This window comes from Pararge aegeria, chromosome 2 (genome assembly GCF_905163445.1).
Source record: "Pararge aegeria chromosome 2, ilParAegt1.1, whole genome shotgun sequence".
NCBI classification, from domain to species: Eukaryota; Metazoa; Arthropoda; class Insecta; order Lepidoptera; family Nymphalidae; genus Pararge; species Pararge aegeria.
Genome location: NC_053181.1, coordinates 9,651,986 through 9,674,398, shown reverse-complemented (window position 1 = coordinate 9,674,398; position 22,413 = coordinate 9,651,986). Strand labels below are relative to the sequence as shown.

The window sequence follows — 22,413 nt, the reverse complement described above, 5'->3', positions numbered from 1 at the left end:
AAGTGTTCATTGTGCCTTAAAATAATTCAATATTAAATTAAATTATAATCATAACACAACCGAACACAACCGCCAAAGTAATGATAACGATCTTCATAAACATATATTTCCTTAGGTACCTTATTAATAATAGGGAAGCACGCGAACGCTTACTCATAAAATTTGCATGATATCCTAGACCTATAAATTTCTTGTTATTTCATGATTTATTTTAAAAGGGACGCGATAGTTTTCTTCCTTATTCAAATAACTTATAACGAACTAACTTCTATGGCCAGTTCTTATACAGACAAAAATACGGCACTATATCAGTCAGTCTTAGCACCTTAGTCTACAAATAGGAGTTGAGGGAATAATTGATTCTTAAATCGGTCAAGTTCTAGACTGGTAGGAAAATCATACTGTCAAGACGTTGCTGCCTCGTTGACCTTCTGGTTAGTATGTTTAACTCTGAATCATGAGGTCCAGGTTTAGAATCCCTGAAACTTTTAAGTACCTATTAGGTTTTTTCTGATAAACTATTATTTTCAGTATGAGCCCAGAGTTAGGAATTTGATGGTTGCTCTAGTGGCTCAGAGAGCCAGCCCATTAACAGGTTAGAAAAAAATTATTATGTTATATATGACACAGATATACCGTGAATTATTTCGCTGATTTTCGTGACGATTTTAGTTTGCCAGAAGAGAAAAAAATATCTTAATCTTTTTCTCATACCATTTGACCTTAATAGTAAACTTAGTCGATGTTATACTAATCGCCATGTTTTATTGGCGTGTTTTATAAAAAAATGTGCAGTTAATCTTTAAGGCATTGATCTTTAGAAAAAGTTATTCCTTACCATGTCTACGAGGAAATACCAAATCGGCATAGCAGTTTCCCCTTTCCAGTTAGCCTAAGGGCAATACCCCGGGGATATCTAGTGAAAAATAGTTTAAAATTATTTACCTTTAGTTTTTCCTTGTGGTCCACCTCTCGATATAATGTCACCCCCGTCTTCTCTCCTCCACACTATTTTGGGTGGGGGGTATCCGCGCGCTTTGCACACAAGTTTCGCGGACCCCCCTTCGGGTACCATCATGTCCCCTGACGTCTCTTCGTAGACTATGTCAGGAGGTATAACAACTTCTAGAAATGCTGTCTGCAACAAACACAATTGACAATACTGATAAGAGTCCTAACATTTCTGTAAAACATAAAAAACTTATAAAATAATAATGATTAAACTTATCAAATAATAAAAAAATGTTTTGAATATCCTGCGGGAAGATACTTTTAGTTACTCTTTTATATTGAACATTATCCGTAGTAGTACAAAATTAATCTTATTCATAATTTCACAACGTAAATATCAAATAATTAGATCCAATAAAAAATCTTATTAACTTTTTTAAAAAAGGTGAGGTTCCTAGAATATTAAAGTAGCTAGAATATTTAATCGAGATAAATTATTAATTAATAGAAAAAAAAATGAATTAACTTCGCGAAATCTATAATTAAATAACATTGTAAGTTAACATCAATAGTAAAACACCTAGGATTTAAGAAATACCTGCATTTTCATTGGGTCTGTATTAACTTGGCACATGTACTGTCCTCTATCCTCCCTTTTCACCCCTCGTATATTGAGGGTCCACGTGTTGAAGTCGCTGTGGGTAACACTCAGCCTTGCGTTGTTGGTAATCACGTGCTCGTGTATTGCCAGAATAGCTTTCGTGTCCGCTTTGATCCATGCCACCTGTCTCAGGGAATATAACCGACCACTCTTCAGTACATTGTAATAGATACAAAAAAAATTTCGCTGACGTTGGGATCACAAAATCGGGAACAGCAAAAGAGCACAATAAAACTCCGATTATCTCTGATGGAAGAACGTTAGCGGTTGTAAAAAACGTAAGCGATGAAGACTTTTAGAGCGAACAAGTCTAATTACAAGCGAATACTTCCCAAGAGGCAGTCATGACAACGATCCTCGAGCGCCGGCAACACTATCTTGTTGCGAGCGACTCGCAAAATACTCTCGGAATTTTTAATTACATTTTCGTCTGGTCGCAGCTATGAGGCGAACTGCGGGCGTACACTGAAAACGCCCTCGTTTTGCCCGCTTTACCAAAAGCGTCGACATCGCAATAGAAGCTAATTTCCTGCATAGCGCGTAACAAAAAAGGAATAACGTCCACAAAATATGGTGTTGTAGATACATTTGGTGTACGCTTTTTACTAGGACACTTTTTATGAAGCATCTATCTGTACCAGACCTACTTGACTTATTAACTTTTTAATATTATCACAGAATAGTTATATTAAAAACTCCAGTACTGGGGGAATTTCGACATTATATATTAAGGTGCAAGAAACTGTGTGCTACAAGATAGTAGGTGCTATCAGAAAGGACTACGCAATCCTTATTTCTTATAGTGCGTGTGCATCAAACACTAATTTGTGCACTTTACGAGACTATATATCACTACACTAAACCTACGCGTGCACGTATCTGCTAAACAAAAGTGAACAATGCTGATGTATGGCAATGCGTACTAAGTTCTCAAAATAAACTGGCTTAAATTTAAGGAAATAGTATTTTTTGTTGGTCAATCACCGTTCCACTACGTGTGCGCTTAGGCTTAGGCCTTAGGTACTAAAATAATTCAAATTGATAATGATAATTTAATTTAAAAAATTAATAATAACCCTTCAAACCTTTGTCATGTCATCAACTTAATAAACATAATACTTTAAAATGCTAAAACTCTAGTGAGAATTTTAGTACTATATAAGATTAAAACATCATTGTGACTTATATAAATGTAAGGTTTGAAGGTACAAAAATTGAATTGACGGAATCTTTTCTTTATTTTCAATATATAGGTATCATATTAAGTTAGAAATTGCGTCAATTTTTGCTCGTAAACATAAGAAAATAACCAAAAATAATAAATTGATAATTTTAATTTAATAGTTACCATTTTTCAAACTCATCCATACCAGCGGTGCATATCGACGTAATGTCATATTATGTTTTTGTATTATGAAAAGTGTTAATTGTTTAAAAAAAACAAAATAAAATACAAAAACTATAAAGTACTCATTCGAGTGAGCCTTCCTGAAATTGGTATTTACAGTTCGGATAATTTTATTGTAGCTCAACACTCGTACGCTTTATTACATCGTAAAATTCTATCCTATGAATTCCATTTGACAAAATCATAAATAAATCAAATATGGTAAATAAATCCTTATATGTCTAGTACATTCATTGATTTCTATATAATTTCTTCATGAGTTAGTCTTAGACACATATCAAGAAAATAAATTTCAGAAACTAAAATATGTTTAGCCAATGATTACTTAGTTAAAGAGAAAGATAAAGATTTTAAAAATAAACGTTAATACTAGCACACAATACATTACTAAAATGATCCTATTCGTAGTCGGGTAAAAATCCCATTAAAGACGAAATCCCATGTGTGATAAAGTAACTTATGTTTACCTACGGAATATCGAATAATTATCTAGTCACATTAATGCTTTATTATCAGTTTTGAACTCTTGGGACTTAAAGATATTACCGCTGCTGTAATTACTGTGTGCGATCAGTAGGTTCGGAAAAGCAAACAGGAATGATATTTATTCGAGGATCGTAACGGTTTGGAAATGGAGTGACCTATTCCTTGGAAGACTGTTCGGTCTCGGTTATCCACTGGGGAGTGGGGTATAAATGATTGTATCGGAAAAAGAGAAATTGTAGGATTGTGCAATTTCGTCCCCAGTTGAGTTGGCTGGTTGAAATAAGATCTCTTGCAAATAAAATTTTAATAAAACCTCCATCACGAACAGTGGAAATTTTATACATTTTTTGATTTTAAATAAAAAGATAATTGCTATTTAAGGTATAAGTAAAATGGGTTAAGGTAAAAGGATAAGCTGTGTTGTAGTTGCTAAAATAATTTTTAATATTTTTAAGACAGCTGATGTACTGAAAATTATTGGTACTACACCTAAATCATTAAACTTGATGGAATAAAATTATATGATTTTATTCCATCAAGTTTAATGATTAGACAAAGAACTTTTTTGTGACATAAAAGATAAGCTAAACTTACGTAAAATATAAAAGTGTTAATTGAATGTCGTATGCGGCATAATAGCGAATATTTCGATGATATTAAACTAGATGTAGATTAACTGTGGGGACAGTTGAGAGGAGTGCCTCTCGAAATGATTGAACGGGGACTAAGGGGGTTTGTCCTGGCTTTATTTTAATTTCGTAAAGTGTCTGTTTTGCAAGGTCTTGCCTAAATGGAATAGCCTCGTAGTGGATTAGCGGTTTCGCTTTGCAAATTAATTGATACCTGAATGCACACTACATTTCCGCCTGCTTCATGGCTTTGCAATGGCATTAAATTGAATGTGTGTTGATTTTATCTATGTCCTAAATGTACTTTGACAGAGTATAATCAGCCTTTGGTATTTTTGGTAAGCTTGCAACGAACTTTTATTTTACCTTACGAATAAATCATCATACTATACGAATCACGGTCAGTAATGCATAATAATAAATAAATAGTGTCTTAATGATTTTTTTTTAATGTCTGCACCAATTAATTGGAATTAGGACATCAAGTAAAGTATGTTATTCACATCAACAACTCAAAAAAAAAAAAAAAAACTACGTTAAATATTTATTTCAGAATAAAAGCTAAAATAAATATAAACCCGATGATTTTTCCATAGGGATGCATTTTGTCAAAAATATATTAGAAATATTATGTTTATTGAATGTACCTTTGGCTAAAATTACCTAGCAGTGATTTTGTGAGACTTAAATATACCTGAGCCATACCGAGTAAAAAAATTTAATAAGCTTTGTTTAACGTAACACTATTATGATTAAATACTAGGTAGTTAGATTTTTAATTGAACATATTAATTAAACTGAACAACGAAAAACATAAGAAAGTAATATAAATAAAAATTAAATTAGTGTTACGGGGGGTGGAAATAGTGCAGTGCATTTGGTACATGCTCCAAACTTACATTTTATTGACATAACAGTTGCGAATGTGCATCATTATCGTAAAACCCAAGAATAGTTGTTGAATTTGGACGAGCTTTGCGCTCACTTCATTCTTGAGTTTTCCTTCTATGTGCAGGTGTATATAGGTGTAAGTGCAGGTTGTGCTTCGTATATCTAGCTATATGCTACTGTGAACAAACCTATGGAGTGTGCAAATTAGTTATGGTGTTTATACTCTATGCTAGATAGAGATAGTATCTATAAGGTGTTGAAGAGGTGCATTGATAGATTGTGTGCTAAAGAAGTGTGGAAGTTAAGTGCAGAAGACTATATCTTTGAGATCTATAATTGGGCTTTTTTCTTTTATTATCATACGGCATGTATTCAATTGGTTTCTAAACGACATCGTGAGAAGACTAAAATAACTCGGATTTATCAGAGCGGAAAGCCAGACCTTCTACCAGAATAAAACAGAGAGGCTTTTTTCATGAATTCTAAATTTTATTCGTTTAGTTTTAATAAATAAACGAATAAAATTTAGAGTTCATATACTAGTAATACTTTTATTTCGCGGTCCACAAAAGTGAACATTTCAGCCATATTGGACTTGTTCTATTTTGTTTAGTCCATATTGAAGTTCGGCATTTCCTATTAAAGCACGAATGTTAAAATGTTTCTATCCAGGCGGTTGTTTTAGTAGCTCCATAGAATTTTGTTATCAAAATTTAAATGAAAGCATGTAATAATATTTATAATTTGACTAAAACTAAGTAGCTTCAGTAACTAAATTCAAGCTTTAAATAAAGTATTGCAGAAATAAAAAAAAAACCTTTAAGTCAATCGCTGCCTTACAGAGCATAAGTTTTAAATTATTGTTAGAATTTTCGTACTGTCACTGATATGTTATAGTGAGAATGTACAAAGGCACCTTTTATATAAAACGATATTATCTAGAAATACGGAAGATCTCCTTTAATGATTAGTATATGAACATCAATGTGGGTTTCTAAATAAATATTGCCCGAATAAAATTATAGATCTCAAAATCGGGTGCTGAGTGGAAGTGCTGGTCTATTCGGTCTAGCTGTAATGACATGTTTTGATACACACCCTGGCGGTGGCGGAGTCGCCACTCACCCTATAACCACCAAGGTTATTGACCACACACGTGAAAGTAGCGTCCCTTCCTTGGGCTATGGTGACGTTCTCAAGCGGGTAGAGGAAATCGGGCTCCAGACCTAGAGCTGAAAAGAAAAAAATGTATTATAGTAATAATATTATAGAACGCATATTTTTTTCAATTACGTAAACGATTCTGGTGTTACAGAGAATTGTAAACGCTAGAAAAAGTAATGCTATGAATCAAGTAAAATATTATCTCGTTGAATGTCAGTATGAATGTAGAATCGGCATCAAATTCGATTTAAATCAATTGAAAGGTAATTAAATAAATAAATTTACTATGACATGACATGAGATTTCGATGTATGTACACATCGAAATCTCGTCCCAAAGTAAGCGTAACTTGTGTTATGGGTACTAAGATAACTGAAGTATAATTTTATGAATAATATACATAAATACTTATAATACATAGATACATGTTCATCACATAAACATTGTCCAGTTGTGGGAATCGAACCCACCCTTGGACTCAGAAAGCAGGGTCGCTGCCAGTCGGCCGTCCAAACTGAAAAATGTTTTAGTAAGGATATTAAACTGTAAGGCTTACATTATCGACTTTTTGAATGTTTGATTGAATCCATGCTTATTAATGTTATAAATGTGTGTGTCTGTTTGTTTATTTGTACCATCCTCACGCTCTAACTAATCAACAATCGACTTTTGGCATAGAATAAGTTGAAATGACGGAGGGTAACATAGACTATTATATACCTATATAACTATTGGTCGAGGAAAAACATTAAATACCCAAGAGTAACTTATAGGAACATTCGTATTTTAACACCAAATATCATCCCATCCTTCACATCTGAAAAAAGTACCTAAACGACTTATACACCGCAGGTAACACCGCAGGGCGCAGCTAGTGAATTTTAATATTTAGTGAATTCAAAGTCAAAATAAAATGAAAGTTACATTTTTAATTATTGTATTATGTACTGCATTTAATGTTGTTAAAACTCGATAAAACAACAATAAATTAACAGATCGACTGCACGATACGGAAAGCGATTGCGCTCATTTCGATTTACCTTAATGTGAAGATACTCCTATTAAAATACAGACACGTACTGATTACGTCGATTAAAAGCATTGTTTCTCGTTTATCCGTTGGTTAAAAAGGTGCTTTACTATTTATATATAGAGTTCATATAGAAACATATAAAGCATTTTATCAGAGAGATCCAGCACACCTCTGGCACTTCATACGAACGAACTGATTCAATTACGTACTTTTACTATGGGAGCACATGTTGGTCCGAACACGTTTCGTGTGTATGAGTACATATTTTAGGCTTACCTGAGCTATCTAGACGGCAAAGGACAACGCAATAAATAACGCCACCTTTCGATGATGTAGTTAATAGTAGAAGTCCAGTAAATAATGCAGAAATGATACTGATTGAAAGTTTGACAATTTGCAATAAATAAACGACTATCTGCCGCGGACGATTTATGAACTATTTTGTTTTCTCATTAATAATATCATTGATGTAAATAATTATCATTTATCACTAACTACAACCATATTAAAGCTGATAGTGGAGTAGTTTAGCTTTTCGGCCGCCAATTTAGGACTAAGTTGTGTAGAAGTAAGACGACCACGTTAAAAACCTGTATAAATAAATAAATATGCTACGACAACACACACATCGCCATCTAGCCCCAAAGTAAGCGTAGCTTGTATTAGTGGTACTAAGATGCCTGATGAATATATTTATGAATTATATACATAAATACCTAGAAATACCTAGACACTGAAAAACATTCATGCTCATCACACAAACATTTTCCAGTAGTGGGAATCGAACCCACGGCCTTGGACTCAGAAAGCAGGGTCGCTGCAAACTGCGCCAATTGGCCGTCATGTATGCGATAGCATTGTCCATAATGTTGTAAGTCTATCCATTAACACTAAGTCAGCGTGTTAGATTACGGCCATGCCCTTTAGTAGGCTGGTAATGATGCAAAAAATTTGTAGATCACACAAATATAATGTCCATAACACGTCTATACATGTCTGGCACGAAGATTGTCCTCGGCGGTGTACTTTGTGGAGCACGATATACCTATTAGTGTGTATCATCTAAATATGCTTCTTACTTCGACAACAAAACCAAATGTCAGAGTTCAATTGCCAACAAGTGCGAAGTGTCACATTTTATTTTATTCAGTACACTTGTATAGGTTCTAAATCTTATAAAATAATGATTGCATAGATGTAATTTTCTATAATAGTTTAATAAAGCTCATCAAAAAGGTCTAAAAACTTGTGATTTTGTTTTTTTTATAATTAATTAATTTATTTAATAGGGAAATATAATTACAAACTAAAATGAATATTTACAATAAATATAAGCCGTCTAACTGTTCACTTATGGGTATGGTACCCAAAATGCTGGCGCTATTGCCCCTTTAAATTGCTGGACTTAGCCGTTGGGATAAATAAGCGTCAGCTCTTGGGTCACAAGACATAAGGACCAATTTTTGGGACACGATGTTAATAAAAATTATCGTTTCCGAAGACCTTGGGCCCAGAGTCTCAAATGCAAGCGCCGCGAAAACGTAGTCATTACAAATAACGGAATCTTTACGGCGCTTAAGCATTTGAGCAGATTAGGCAGCTGCTGCCACTTTTTGGGACGTACTCGGCGACGAAGTGAGAAGCTGCCAACATATCAACGCAGGGCGCATCCCACACCAGCGCACGCCCCATCGACACAATTTATTCTTGTATCAATATAGAATTGTTAAAAAATAAATTAGAAATAATTAACCTACGCTTTTCTCTATTTCAGTCACCAAAAAGTATTTAAATGAAGTTTACGTTTTCCAGTCCCAGTGTGAATGGAAAAATAACGTGAACTTTGTTATTTATATAATTAGCGAGGGAACGACTCTCGTTTGTATGTAGATTTCTGACGCGAATTCATTTTACGTTTGCTTTCCAGTTACAATTGGAACTATATCTTTTAAATTATTCTTGTAATCCATTAATTATGAGTAGATAGAACGCATAACAATAATAATTTATTAAAACATAATCCATTATTATCTATAGGTACTTGTAATAAATCTGTAACTGGAAGATTTCTGTACATTTAATATATTTTGAAAATTTTGACCGGGGAATGCTTTATAATCGATACTGAGTCCAAAACAGATTTTTGTTTAATTTTCGCCTGTCTGTCTGTCTGTCCAGGCATCACGTGAAAACTACTGAACAGATTCAAATAAAATGGTATAGTTGTAGCTGATATTCCGGGTCAAAATATAGGATAGTTTTATACCGATAAACAGTAAGTTTCCTCCGGGAAATGGCATGAATTTTTTTATCAATATTAATTACTTCATGCCTCCGTTAAATTTGAACCGATTTTAATAATTCTTTTTTTAATTTAAAGTGTATACTATTAAGCATGTATTGTCTAATTTTAATTAAGATCTGATACATGTTGTCGGAGATAAAGGACATAATTCTTAACAGATAACAGCACGTCCCAAGGCATATGGGACAACGATTGAATGCATGCGTACCATCCTGGAATAGCTCATAGGCTTCATTTTTTCCCGGAAAAGCAAACAGCTCCTACAGGATACCATCGCTATTTTTTTCGGCATTTGTCTTTCAAAATCTGCGCAACGGAGTTTTAGATTATCGTGTTTTTTTTAGATAGGCATAGTTGAAATATTATCAAGCTTTTGAGTTTCTTTGGTTGAACGCGCTAATCTCAGAAAATGCTGTTTCGATTTCATAGTATCAATTAATTAATTATATAACATCACGCTACGACAAAAATGGCTGTATAAAATCACGCTACGACAAAAAATACCCTCTGAGAGATTCCGATGCGTGCGATGCGTGAACGGTAAACATTACGCCAAACGACGGAAATATGTAGTAAGTATATCGGAATTGTTTCTTTAAAGTTCTATAAAACAGCCCGCGACAACATACTACTAATTTTTGAAGCAGACTCATTCGCGGACGAAGTCGCGCGGGTCCGCTAGTATTATTAATGTTACATATACTGATAAAATGAATTAAATTTGCAATTCATCAAGATAGATCTGATTGCCGAACCTATGGTAGAGTCATTACAAAAAGACATACTTAAAGTTCAAAGTGCTTATATAGTAGGCCTACTTCAAATAAATGAATTTTGAATTTGACAAATTTATTAACTAAGGTAAATACTTTACAGAACTAAAAAAGAGGCTTTTATAGTATTTACTAGTGTCAAATATTTTATATACGAGTAAGATCAAATTTGTTTAAAGGATCATCCTGGCTGCTCAACACGATAAGGAATTGAGAATCCTTGGCACCATCCAACACGTGTATTATACTTATCATCTTAGGTTAGGTCAAATGAGTCTTGATCATTAATCAACAGTCGATAAAAAATATTTTTTATCGTATTGACCTCAATTGAGGTATCTAAAAGAGCTTTATTGTTGCCTTTTATTATGCGCACATCACTGACGTAATAAGAAATATAACGTCAGTAGCGCACTTTTTTGACTCTCTACCTTCATACCCAAAGACATAATTTAGCTCATACAAAACACTAAGGCTTAATCAAAATGTTTGACTAAAGACGTTACAAGAAAAATCAACAAAAACCGACTTTAAACTTAGGAAAGCATAGTCAAGAATAGCTTACAAAGGTTTCTAAATACTACATATACATCAACTGTAAAATATATTAACACTTCGTTTAAGGCTCAGTTTTTAGAAACTCAATAATTTTTAGTTTCATATACAAAATTTCATTTTATTTTTCATGTATTACTCTATCATATTTTAATTTACGTCTTGTCTATGAGAAACTTGGTACTTTTATAAATAGTTATATATTTTTCAATTTAAATTACCAATGTATGTATGCATGTACTCCATCAATGATGCACATGTTTGGCAAACTTAGTTTAGCAAATCTGATTTCTTCATTAAATATGTAAATTTACTTGAAAATATGTGCCCAGAGCACAACTTATGCTTTATTTTAATCTATGACCTAATTATATAACAAATTTACTGATACTTTCAAACAGAATATTCTTTCCACATCATATTTTGAATTAACGTCTTGTCTGTTATAAACTTGGTACTTCTATAAATAGTTATATATTTTCAATTTAAATTACCAATTTTAAAGCACTAATAAATCGATATGACTCTCCAATTTACAAGTTGTATATTAAACTCCACGTAGGGCTGCCTGGATGCAGAAATTTTAATTTGTAACTTTTTTTTTATATTGCATATAAAAAAAATAGATGTAGAATAAATGGAGATCTGCGCACAACAGAATTGCCACCAGTTCAGTGTATACAAATGCCCGTGCCTCTATTGTAACTATATATCCAAGTAAACAAACATAACCCCAGATTTAATGTAAGGTTTTTTTTATTTTATTTAATTTAGTTTTTAATTATTCTATTTATGTTATAGTGTAGTGCGTAGTTATGGGTCATAGATACAAATAAATAAACATTTACTCTTATTACCCTTTCCTTAGAACTACCTTTGCTATCATTTGATAGTTTCACAAACGTCTACTAATGACATTACAATAGTGCATGACGGTTAAGACAGAGTAATGCAAGTCAGAGTACATAAAACAGAGTCAATGTAGATCAAATCTTCCACTAGATATGTGTCTACAAATAATTCAACCATGGCTATTCTATGGGCAAATAGATAGTCCTCACTTCCGACACATGTTTCCTCGGACACGACACGAGGCACTGGTCACGTAGAATATTGACGCCCTTAGCTATCTATTCGAGAAAATACTCTATCCCATCTGATGTACGGGTGTGTTATTATTTTCAAGATTTTTAAAAGAAAATTTGTGTTTCTGTGTTTATTTTTTTGTAGGTAGTTTAGTTCTAGTAGGTACTTTATCATAAGAAGGCTCAGACTACACTCAGAATCACACGCCGACGTAGCGAGTCACAAAGCTGAAGTGGAAATGGGCTCGGAGAACCGACGGACGTTGAGGTTCCAAGGTGCTGAAATGGCGACCCCGCACAGGTAAACGCAGCTTTGGTCAGCCCCAACGTGGTGGATAGACGGCATCAAGCGAGTCACTGGGAGCCGTTGGAAACAAGCGGCCCAGGGCCGTGGAATTTGAAGTCCCTACAAAAGATCTATGTCCAGCAGTGGACTTCAATTGTTTGAGGGGATGATAATGATGATGAGGTACTTTAGGGTATATGTTAGTATTAGCTCTATACATAACTTAGCGTCTAAAGGGCAGTGGTTTGGTAACCTTGGCTTCTATACAAAAGTGTGTGAATGATCTAGTCACTCTAGCATTTGATTTCCCTCCTTAGAGGTAGCTTATGCAATCGTTTTAACTCAATTGCTTAAACAACGGGATAGTCATTTACGCAAATAAGAAATTATCGTTCACCATTATCATTCTCATTGATAATGATGAACGATAATTTCTTATTTGGGTATTCAGTGTACGTTGATGGACACCAGCTGGTGGCTGTTTCAATTGCTTTAAACGCAAATAACTTTGAAAAGATAGAGGTGAGCGCCGGGGATAAAACTGGGCTCTCCAAAGTGAGGCCGCCAGATTTCAGCTATGAGAAAGGTATCCGCGTTGGCACTATAACATTTTGTTTTGACCCTTAGTTAACGCGGGTGAAATCGCGTGGTACAACTAGTTCCTTATAACTTTAGTTTCGTGATTAATTCAAATTTCTATATTGAACATTTAATTTATGGCATTTTTGTAACATGTTAAAGTAGACAGTGTGATAATATCGTGTTTACCATACCTATCTGGATTCTAACATACATCCATAAATATTCTATTCGGGAATATCAATATGCAAGAGTTGAAAGTGAAAAGTGTGATAAAACTACTAAAACACACATACGCGAATAAACAAATAGAAAAGCGATTCAGAATAGAGATTGGCGGCTGTTAGGAAATTGCATGCAAAAAATATCATTTTAATATTATTTCATTCACTATGTATAAAAAATTAAAAATAAAGTGTTTGTTTGTTTATTTGTTACCTATGTATGGCTCAAATTTTTTACCATCATCATCATAATCAATACATTTTTGGCTAACTACAGGGCACGGGTCTCCTATCAGATTGTTAAGAGTTTATACCGGTGTTCACCATGATGGCGAAGTGTGGATCGGTAAACTTCACACGCCCTTGATATTAATCTGAAGAGCTCCGAGGCATGCATCTTTATCTTAATATTAAAACGAGGAAAATTATTTTTGTTTGGTTGTTTGTTTGTTTGTACGGAATAACCATTTCTTCGCCATAAGATAGTTAAACTCTCACGAAGGAACATAGATTATAATGAATTAAAAAAAAAAATCTAAAATGAAACCCAAAGTAGCAAAATGTTTGCCAATAAAATTACTTGCACTGAGAAAACTATTGGTGATACATAAAAATGATATACTACATGATAAAAGTAGACATTATTACCATTATTACCCAAAAAAAAAATCGATGAGGGAATGCATCTAACTATCATAGTCGCAATAACAACTTTCGTGTTCTGAAATTTTATTAGATCGCAAGTAAGAACAAAAGTGGTTTACATTAGTATCGCAGTATAAATTCTTATTCAAATAGATTGTTTTATTGTATAAGGACAATTTAAGGAGTTATTTTTTAAAGATATACTTAATTGGAAATGTAATTTGTAAAACTACACCCTATTGTTTTTACAATATTACACAATAAAAATATTTGTCGAACCTAAATTGATTGGTCACACATCTCTCAAATTAACTGTTCATACGAGGCGCTTTAAACAAAAAACAAACGCGGACGAATTCGCGGGCAACATATAGTTTAAAATATAAGTATGGATTAATATATATAAATTATATTGGGAGTGAAAAAGAAGAAAAAAAGGAAAGGTTCGATTCACGTTTGTTGGAAGCGACAGCCGTGGTGACCCCAAACGGGTCAATTGAAACACCAGAGCAAATGTCGCCACGTCGAAATGCCAACATACATGCCTACATACATACACACATTCTATGTATTCAGGGTTGGACAAATTAATTGTTGTGTGTCCCTTATGACTGGTGAATTGGCGTTCTAATGAAATTTAACAATACCTTAGCATTTTCACGTTTATGCTTTAAACCAGAGTGCAGGATCCTAGCTGGTTTCCTTTTCCTTTATAAAGAGGCAGTGGAAGTTGGAACACTAATAGGTTGATAATCAATCCTTTTACACCTAGGGTAAACTTTAAATTGAAACCACTCTTCGACACCTCTCTTCTTTTCTTAAATAAATATTCTTTCAAAATTTCAAATAAATTAATTACTTCAGCTGTTCAGACTGTTGGTTGTCTGACAAGTCAGGAGTCAGTTAAATATTATGTTCAACATCGTTTATTATTTACATATTTTATTATAAATATAACCAAAAATAAACTATGTAAAAGTAAATAAAATCTAAGTCATCTTCAAAACCACCGCAGCGAAGCACAGTTCCTAAGATGCTGGCAGCATTGCTTCTTTGGATGGCCAAACTAATTCTTTGGCCTAGGTAATAGCCCGCTCTAGGATCACCGGTAGACTCGAAAACCCTTTTTGATAACTCTTTATAAAGAACTCCGGGCCCCATAGTCCTAAAGTCTCTACTCCAAAAGGTACAAAAACGAAACTGCTATCCAGGTTTTCATATTTACGCCCCTTGGCCTGCTCGGCACTGGTAGCAGCAAGGTAATGTCGTTTTTAAATACTTTGAAAAGAAGTAACTTCTTTTTTAAAGTATTTAAACAGATTGATATATCAGACCAATAGATATAGATTATTATGGTTATATTTACTAAAAAAATAAAGTGTAATGTGATACCCATTAAATATGTGCATCTATATAAAATCAAATTTAATTTTAGTCTCAGATTTGCCAATAAACCTCACAACCAAAAGTAGCACCAAGCCGTGCTTCTTTTTGACCAATGCTGTTGTCGGTCGCTCACCTGGTAAACTATTTTTAATGTGTAATATATGTTAATGTGGAGAAAGCGACATCATACCAGAAAGTTTATGCTGGCAGGCATAAAAAATGAACTATCTCCTTGCTGGCTGAAATAAGAGTTACTTCGTTTGCATTTTTAGAAATTAATTCATCGTACATATTAAATGTGCACGGCGTATCGTGAATCCACTATTATCGTGCCACGTTTCAGCAAAGTATCCAGTATTGATTTAGTATCCACGATACCTCTTTTAGTGTCCAGACATAGGTGTTCCATTTTCCAAATTAGTACTGTCTTCGAAAAGGCTGAACAAGTTAGAAACATAAAAAGTTCAGAATAATCTAAATACTCGGATCGTTTTCGTTATTGCTTTATATTCACAGTGCAGGATTTCAGTGACATGATTGCGCACTATTCGATGTGAGGATGAATAAGCAAGTGTCCAAGCTGCTGAAACGTTTCTGTCAATGGAAGAATCTGTATAGAAATGGTGATCGGAATTGAAAATTTACTCGTAAACCGATATCTGAACCGGTTTTATCTGGTTTGTGAAAGGATAGGTAGCTTAATGTTTTATTTTGACATTTTATTTCTTCTGGTTCTGCGCGTATTCTTTTTGCTTAAGCTTTATCTTTTTATTCCAACTTAATGATTTAATAAACTGCTTGAAGAACTGCGTGAGAAAAACAAACACACCCACTTTCGCATTTATAATATTAACTTTCATCAAAGTCAATTCAGCTACCTGAGCTAGCGCAAAAAATTAATGAAATATTATAGGCATAAGTTTCGAGTTAAAAATATCAGAATTCTGCAATTCTGAAATAATCTCATGACGATGATTTATTGTTTACAAATTTAATATTACCTGACCTTCTGAGTAAGATTGTTAATCAGATCATTACAGTATAAAGACTGTATTTATTTGCGAGCACAAGTGATTTTTCCCTCGCCGCAAACACGAGAAGCTGCATTTATTGGAATAGTTCGTAATCGGGTTACAAACAGACATATGTAGAGCTATATCAACCTTATGATAAATGCTTCGAAGGTCATGATCATGAAGCTCGGTCTTAAGGGGAATCCGCCCCTGATTACAGCATAAAGAGGTAACAAATAAATTATGACCCATAGAAATTTTATTTTCGGGATATAGATTAGGTACATTATGTATGCCCATGATCTATATCTATGCAAAAATTGCATCACTACGTTGCTCTTTTGATGCGTGAAGAAATATAAGTCAAATAAATAGGTAAACTCATATTTGTATGTATAATTTTAGTATTAGGAAAACCAGAGTGTTAGGAAAACCATAATTATTATGTTTGTTACATTCTATCACTAAACTAGCCATACGTGCAAGAGTGCCTGACAGGTTTCCTGTATAGTTTAAACGTGCACGTAAAACGGAGCGTGTATATGGTTTAATCATATGGAAACCGAAATAGTTTAAAATCACGTATTCGGTAAAATAACTACTCAGCCATACCTGACTGACTTGTAAATTTGATATAATAATTACGTTCTTTATTCCTTAGGGCTCTGTCAGACGAACGGACAAAATGCAAATTCGCCTCACTAAACTAGGAAAGCTCGCTTCACTCGGTCAATTATAACTTTTGCGCAAACCAGTTACTAATATAAGAGATTAGGTATACTACTTGGTCACATCATTATATCCGAATCCGATAAAATAAATTCCGAAGTAGACTGGTAGTGAAAGTTCACAAGTACTGTTTGATTTTAAAGCTGGTTATGCACTAAACCTGGACATTTGAATGCATGGCCTTGAGATCCGTAGTCACACATGATAACATCTAGACCAAAGATCCTAAAATAAGATCATTTTATCATGCTCTGTAATACATATGTGTTGAAGTAATAATAGTTAATGAATATTCCAATGCTAGACATATATATCTATTTTTCCCAAATCCACTTTGAACGCAGGGTACAAGGAACTTCAAAATTTAGTTATGTTTTCTTAAATCGTATTAAACTGGATTTAAAATGTAAATTTTTTCGTTTTTCCGCCAACTGTCAAGAGCGAGTCAGGCTCGCGCGCCGATGGTTCTATACCTTTGAAATTTTACCTTAGAATTTTTTTTAAAGTATTATAGTCGACCGAATCAAAAACACTGAACCGCATAACTAAATTTGTAAAAAAAAAATTGTTCTACTTAGCATCATGGCCTTTAACACCTATCAATAATTAATATTTGTTTCACATTTTTCGCTTTGTAAACTTCTTCCGAGGTAAGCGGGGGACTGGTATTTTTTAAGTTATTTTACAACGATTATAATATATACCATTCGGTTTTAAAACAAATGTAAAAATAATAACCCCATCCTTAGTCTGTTCCCTTTTTGTAATATAGATAAAAGGAAATCTTTAACTTCTTGTTCTGGCTGTGTCGGTCGGACGTAGTCGCACCATAAGGGTTTTTTTACCAATTTAGTAATGAAACTCTGAAAAGACTCTCTCAATTTTAACTTAAATAATAATTTTTCATGTAGTTTGAGATTCTTCGCAGTAACACTGCACAGAATCCTAAATGTAAGTAAGCTAAATGTGAATTGCACTCTGAATAGCAAGTGTCCGAGTCCAAACACTCCCGTGTCAATAGAACTGGATTTGTACACAGACAGTGATTGAAATCGCAACTTTCAATATTATTTCAAGTGCCCAGTGCAATCAAAATTTCTATAAAATTCAGTTGAAATAAATAAAGTTAAATCTATCGCCAACATTCTATTCATATTCTAGCGACGGATTGAGACTCTACTTAATTCGAAAACTTAAATAGTGCATTAAAAAAAGTACTCAACCAATATTTCATTTAAAAGTTGCGTGGTCAATCGATCTTTTAATAACGGAATCAGATGGTATTATCGTTTCGATGCCTTTCACACATTTAGTTAGTTGGTATATATTTGTAACAAACTATCCGCGTTAAACTTTAAATGAAATCAGAATTGCCAATATCATTAAAATAAATATCTTAGAGTATATCAGAGATTTATGAAGTGGGGTCAGAGTGACTGGCCGCAAACCGGTTGTGGCCGGGTTGCGCCTCACCGTAAAATTAAAATAGTACATAAAGATATTACTTAGTTTTAACCAATTATAAACTCAATATATAATTGCCCATCGCTTACTGAAACACGGTACTTTAGATGAAAAAAACTGAACGAATTTTAGCGGTTATAATTATTCTTATTGTCATTTCTTGTCTTTGATATAATTAAGTAGCATAGTAATTAGTAGTAGTAGTAGCTGGCAGTGTTCTTGCTTACCTTCGATAGATGAAGTAATAGCATGACATTAGCCAGATACGTGCGGTCACTGTTGGCCCTCGTGTAAAAGGCCGAATGTGGAATGTCGGCGCTGTTTTTTGCCTCTTCTATAATAATTATACTATGTTTAATATTATAAAAGCAAATGAACTGCTAATGACTTATAACTGACGTCGAAGCAAAAAAGGTGCTTAATTAAATACAGACTCGAACATCTTATAAATCCATGAATCAACTGTTTCATTTGCAATTTGGTTCAGTGATTTCGTTCAGCTTCTCGACTGGGCGGGAGCGGTGCACAGTGAATTATGTCCTATTGTTGCTCCTAGTAAACGATGGCCCACTGTACATCATTAAAGTCCGGCTTTGGAAACGGTTTACTGGAGAAAAATATTATGTAGAGTTTAAAATATGGGCTTTTCTATGAGGCTGTTTTATGGAGCGGTTTTCGCAGATGTTAAACAGTTTTTTTCTTTAATTTACAGCCTTGAATTTGGCTTAAAGATAATTTTAAGTCTCGTTAAAACTGACCGCGTAGCCGTGGTCCTTTTATTGTAAAACGTAAAGTAAGTTTTACTTCCAATTGTGATTCACATGATGAGCGATCTTCTAACTTTGGTTTGACTTAATACCAAACTTTGTATCGACACCAAAAAAAGTCCACCTATCGAAACAATTTATTTACTGTTTAAGTAATAATTAATAAGTGTTAGTTTTAAAGAGAAGCTTAGTTATATATTATTGCAGATTGTAGAGTCGAAAATATTAAAATATGCAAAATTTAAAAAGCACTTTAATTTTTCTATCTCCCATTTAATTTATTTAGGGAGGATTTAATTTAAACTCTTTCTTTGTGGACCCCTACCTATTTTATTATTTCCTACTTTGAAAAATGTGCAAAATTCTCTGACTGACAAAGTCCATTGAAGTTGATTCAGCCGTATCATAGATAAGACGGGACTTACAGACAGACAACCATTTAAAACGTGTTTTCGTTATATCCTTTCCGTTATCGATTATTTCAGAACCGCAGACAAATCCTTTATTTTTATTTGAATAGATATAATCTCAATAAATAACATACTAATAAGAGGAATGTGTACCAAAGAAGCTGTTAAACAGTTTCATGCGTTTATTATCTACCAAATTATTTTTGTGAAAACGAATGTAAAGTAGTTTACAAAATTTATACTTTTGACAAAAAGCCGACGAAGTTGTTTCAGAGCTATGTGGAAACCAACTTTTGACGACATGAATTTCTTAAAACTTTTTTGAAGTCGTTACGCTGTTTGAAGCAGGGCAAGGCTGCACTTCGAGCCACTAGAGTCACACTTGGATTTGTTTGCCACAACTAGTTAAATGTTAGTCCAAACTTTATTTCGGACTTCGAACTATAAGAGATGTCGTAGTCTTGTTATTGTTAGGAAGTCCATTTTAAGAGGTTTCGAAGCAAAGTTTGCTCACCAGAGAATGTAAATTGTAAGGCCATTATCTATTCAATGCATTGGATATTTAAGAGGTTTGAACAGAACCACTTCAAATATTTCTATCGACTCGGTCTCGATCGAAAATTTGTGCTTTAAATACGACTGTTGAATTCGTAAGTACCAAACATCCAAGTTTCGTATATTTACAGAAAAAGCAACCACATACGAGTTTGCAAACATGATCGCGTTAAAGACTCCCGCGGGGGAACGCTGCGCAAAAATAAATTGTAAGATCAGAAGCCAAGCAATAAACCTAAAACAATGTTGTAGAAAACCAAGAATTTTGGTTTAGGTTCGCAGAGCTCGGCCGAAGTAGGGAAATTCTTCAACAACATTGTTTCTAAATTAAAACAATCTCATAATTGCACATTCTCCAACTTCTTTGATGCAGCGTATTGTCCGAGGGAGTGCTAACAGTGGAGGGGGGTTGAGGGGAACGAGATAGCTTGGGGTAAGTTTTGAGGCAAAGTTAAGCCGATTAAGTGTCATTTCCGCCACGGAACTAGCACTGTTCATTAAATATTTCAAGTGACTTAATTGCTGATGTCGTCGCATACTCCGTTCCAAAATGTAATTTTTTTTTGTTTCCACAGCAATTATTCAATTAACCTGCTATGAGGGTAACCTAGTAGCTGACCTTCATTCCATATGTGTATTTTGCAGGATACTCCTTTATAATATATAATCTCATATCAATTAGTTCTATGTACAGTCAGAATGCCAAAGAAAGAATGTAATATAAAACACAACGATCGTAACTTTTATTATACTCTAACGTTTTTTAAGTGTTAAGTAAATTAAATAAGTGAAAGTTTTGAAACAAAATGCTATCCAATAATTAATACAAATAGGGTTATTTCCAAAACGTAAATCTAATAAACGTGTGATTATTGGATACTAACTTCCTCTCGTGAATAAATCGCTCAAGTCCAGAAAGTCCATTACAGTCAATTGGTCTAGACAAGGCACGTGTGGAAACTATTCTCACGGGAAAACGAATTACTTGTGTAAGACAAATAAGAGCGCGCGCGGATAAGCCGAATAACAATTAAAAGGTGTTGTGGTTTGGTCTCTCAAGGGTTATTTGTATTAAAATGGGTACCTAAGGAACTACTAAAGAAGGATGAAACGTAATTTATAGCAACATCATACCAAATTAATTTAAAAGAGTGAGCACCGGATTCCTCACTCATAAGATATGGACTTAAAAACGCACTGCTGCTCGTACGGCTCTTTTGTTATCAGTGAAAATCAGTTCCACCGGCAAATTAACGTGTTTGTACGAGACATAGAGATACACGTTAACTTGAGAAGGTAAAGGAGAAATCTGGATTGCCCACCCTCGTTGTCTTTATATACCGGCCTTACCGTGCGGACTTAGGTAACTTTGGTTTCTGTTGGTGGCCAAGTTTTGTGGTTATGTAAATTGCATTTATGATTGTGTATAAGGTTGCATGCAAGGTTTCATAGATGTAACTGTAGTGGTACTTAAAAAACCGTAGCTCAGCCCTTGTAGCGATTATAATTAGATCCGCTATAGGTACAAAGATAGAAAGATAGAAAGATGCGATATTTATATATAAGACCTACGTCTAAAAAAGTAAGGGTGTTTTTTTTTTTCTTCTTTATAGGCGAGCTCTTGACTGCAATAACACCCGAGTGTTTGGGTTAATTTATTACATTAACAATAAATTATTAAATACATAATTCAAAAATGATATATTCAATAATTTATTTATCTATTTTGGGTTTGTCTTCACAGTTTGTAGTTGTAATGCAAAAGCTAATGCAAAACAACACGGGTATAAATCGATTACTGCCACTCAAAATAACAAATATACTTAAGTAGTCAGCGATGTAATTTAATCTTTGTTCCTTGCTTGGAAAAGTAAAGAACCTTACAACATTTTATCCGTGTAAAGGTCCGAATAGCGTGCAAGCATATCACTTTTTCAATATCCCCGAACCCTGGCTAATGGCCGACAGATGGCAAGTTAGGAAAGTGATGCTATCAAAAAGTGATAGGCCGCGGTTTCGGTGGTTATCGAAGCACTTTGCGCTACGTCTGACGTGGGTCAACTTTCACTTACAACATGCTACATATCGCGACATAATATTATTATATATGTTTATGTGCTATAACACAAGGGCTTAAATATTCAGAACAGAATTTAGTAAACGTTAACTTTAAGCGTGCAAGAAATCAGTCATTAAATGTTTTAGCGTTTCTCAATCAATAAAAATCTCGAACTAAAGTGAAGTAACGAAACCAGTTTAACCTTAATATAATATACCGGTTATTTCTTCCCCTTTTAAACCAATTTTAAAGAAGAAACCAAATATTTTTCCATCAGCTTCTTTAATAAGAACGTTAATTTTTTGTTAAATATACTTACAAGAATCCTTTCAATGATTATTGGATTAGTACCAGT

The 22,413-nt window shown here is 33.8% G+C and overlaps 1 protein-coding gene across 2 annotated transcripts in view; it reads right to left on the bottom strand.

Moving 5' to 3' along the window:
- LOC120633669 (lachesin) overlaps window positions 1–22,413 on the bottom strand; it is a 107,852-nt gene that overhangs the window by 40,488 nt on the left and 44,951 nt on the right. The window contains exons 3-5 of one of the 2 annotated variants that reach the window (XM_039903978.1): window positions 6,125–6,258; window positions 1,550–1,735; window positions 946–1,138 (exon numbers count right to left, since the gene is read on the bottom strand). In XM_039903978.1, coding sequence (XP_039759912.1) covers window positions 946–1,138; window positions 1,550–1,735; window positions 6,125–6,258 — 513 coding nt within the window. The remainder of the gene's footprint in view (window positions 1–945; window positions 1,139–1,549; window positions 1,736–6,124; window positions 6,259–22,413) is intronic. The other variant, XM_039903987.1, reaches the window with a different exon arrangement.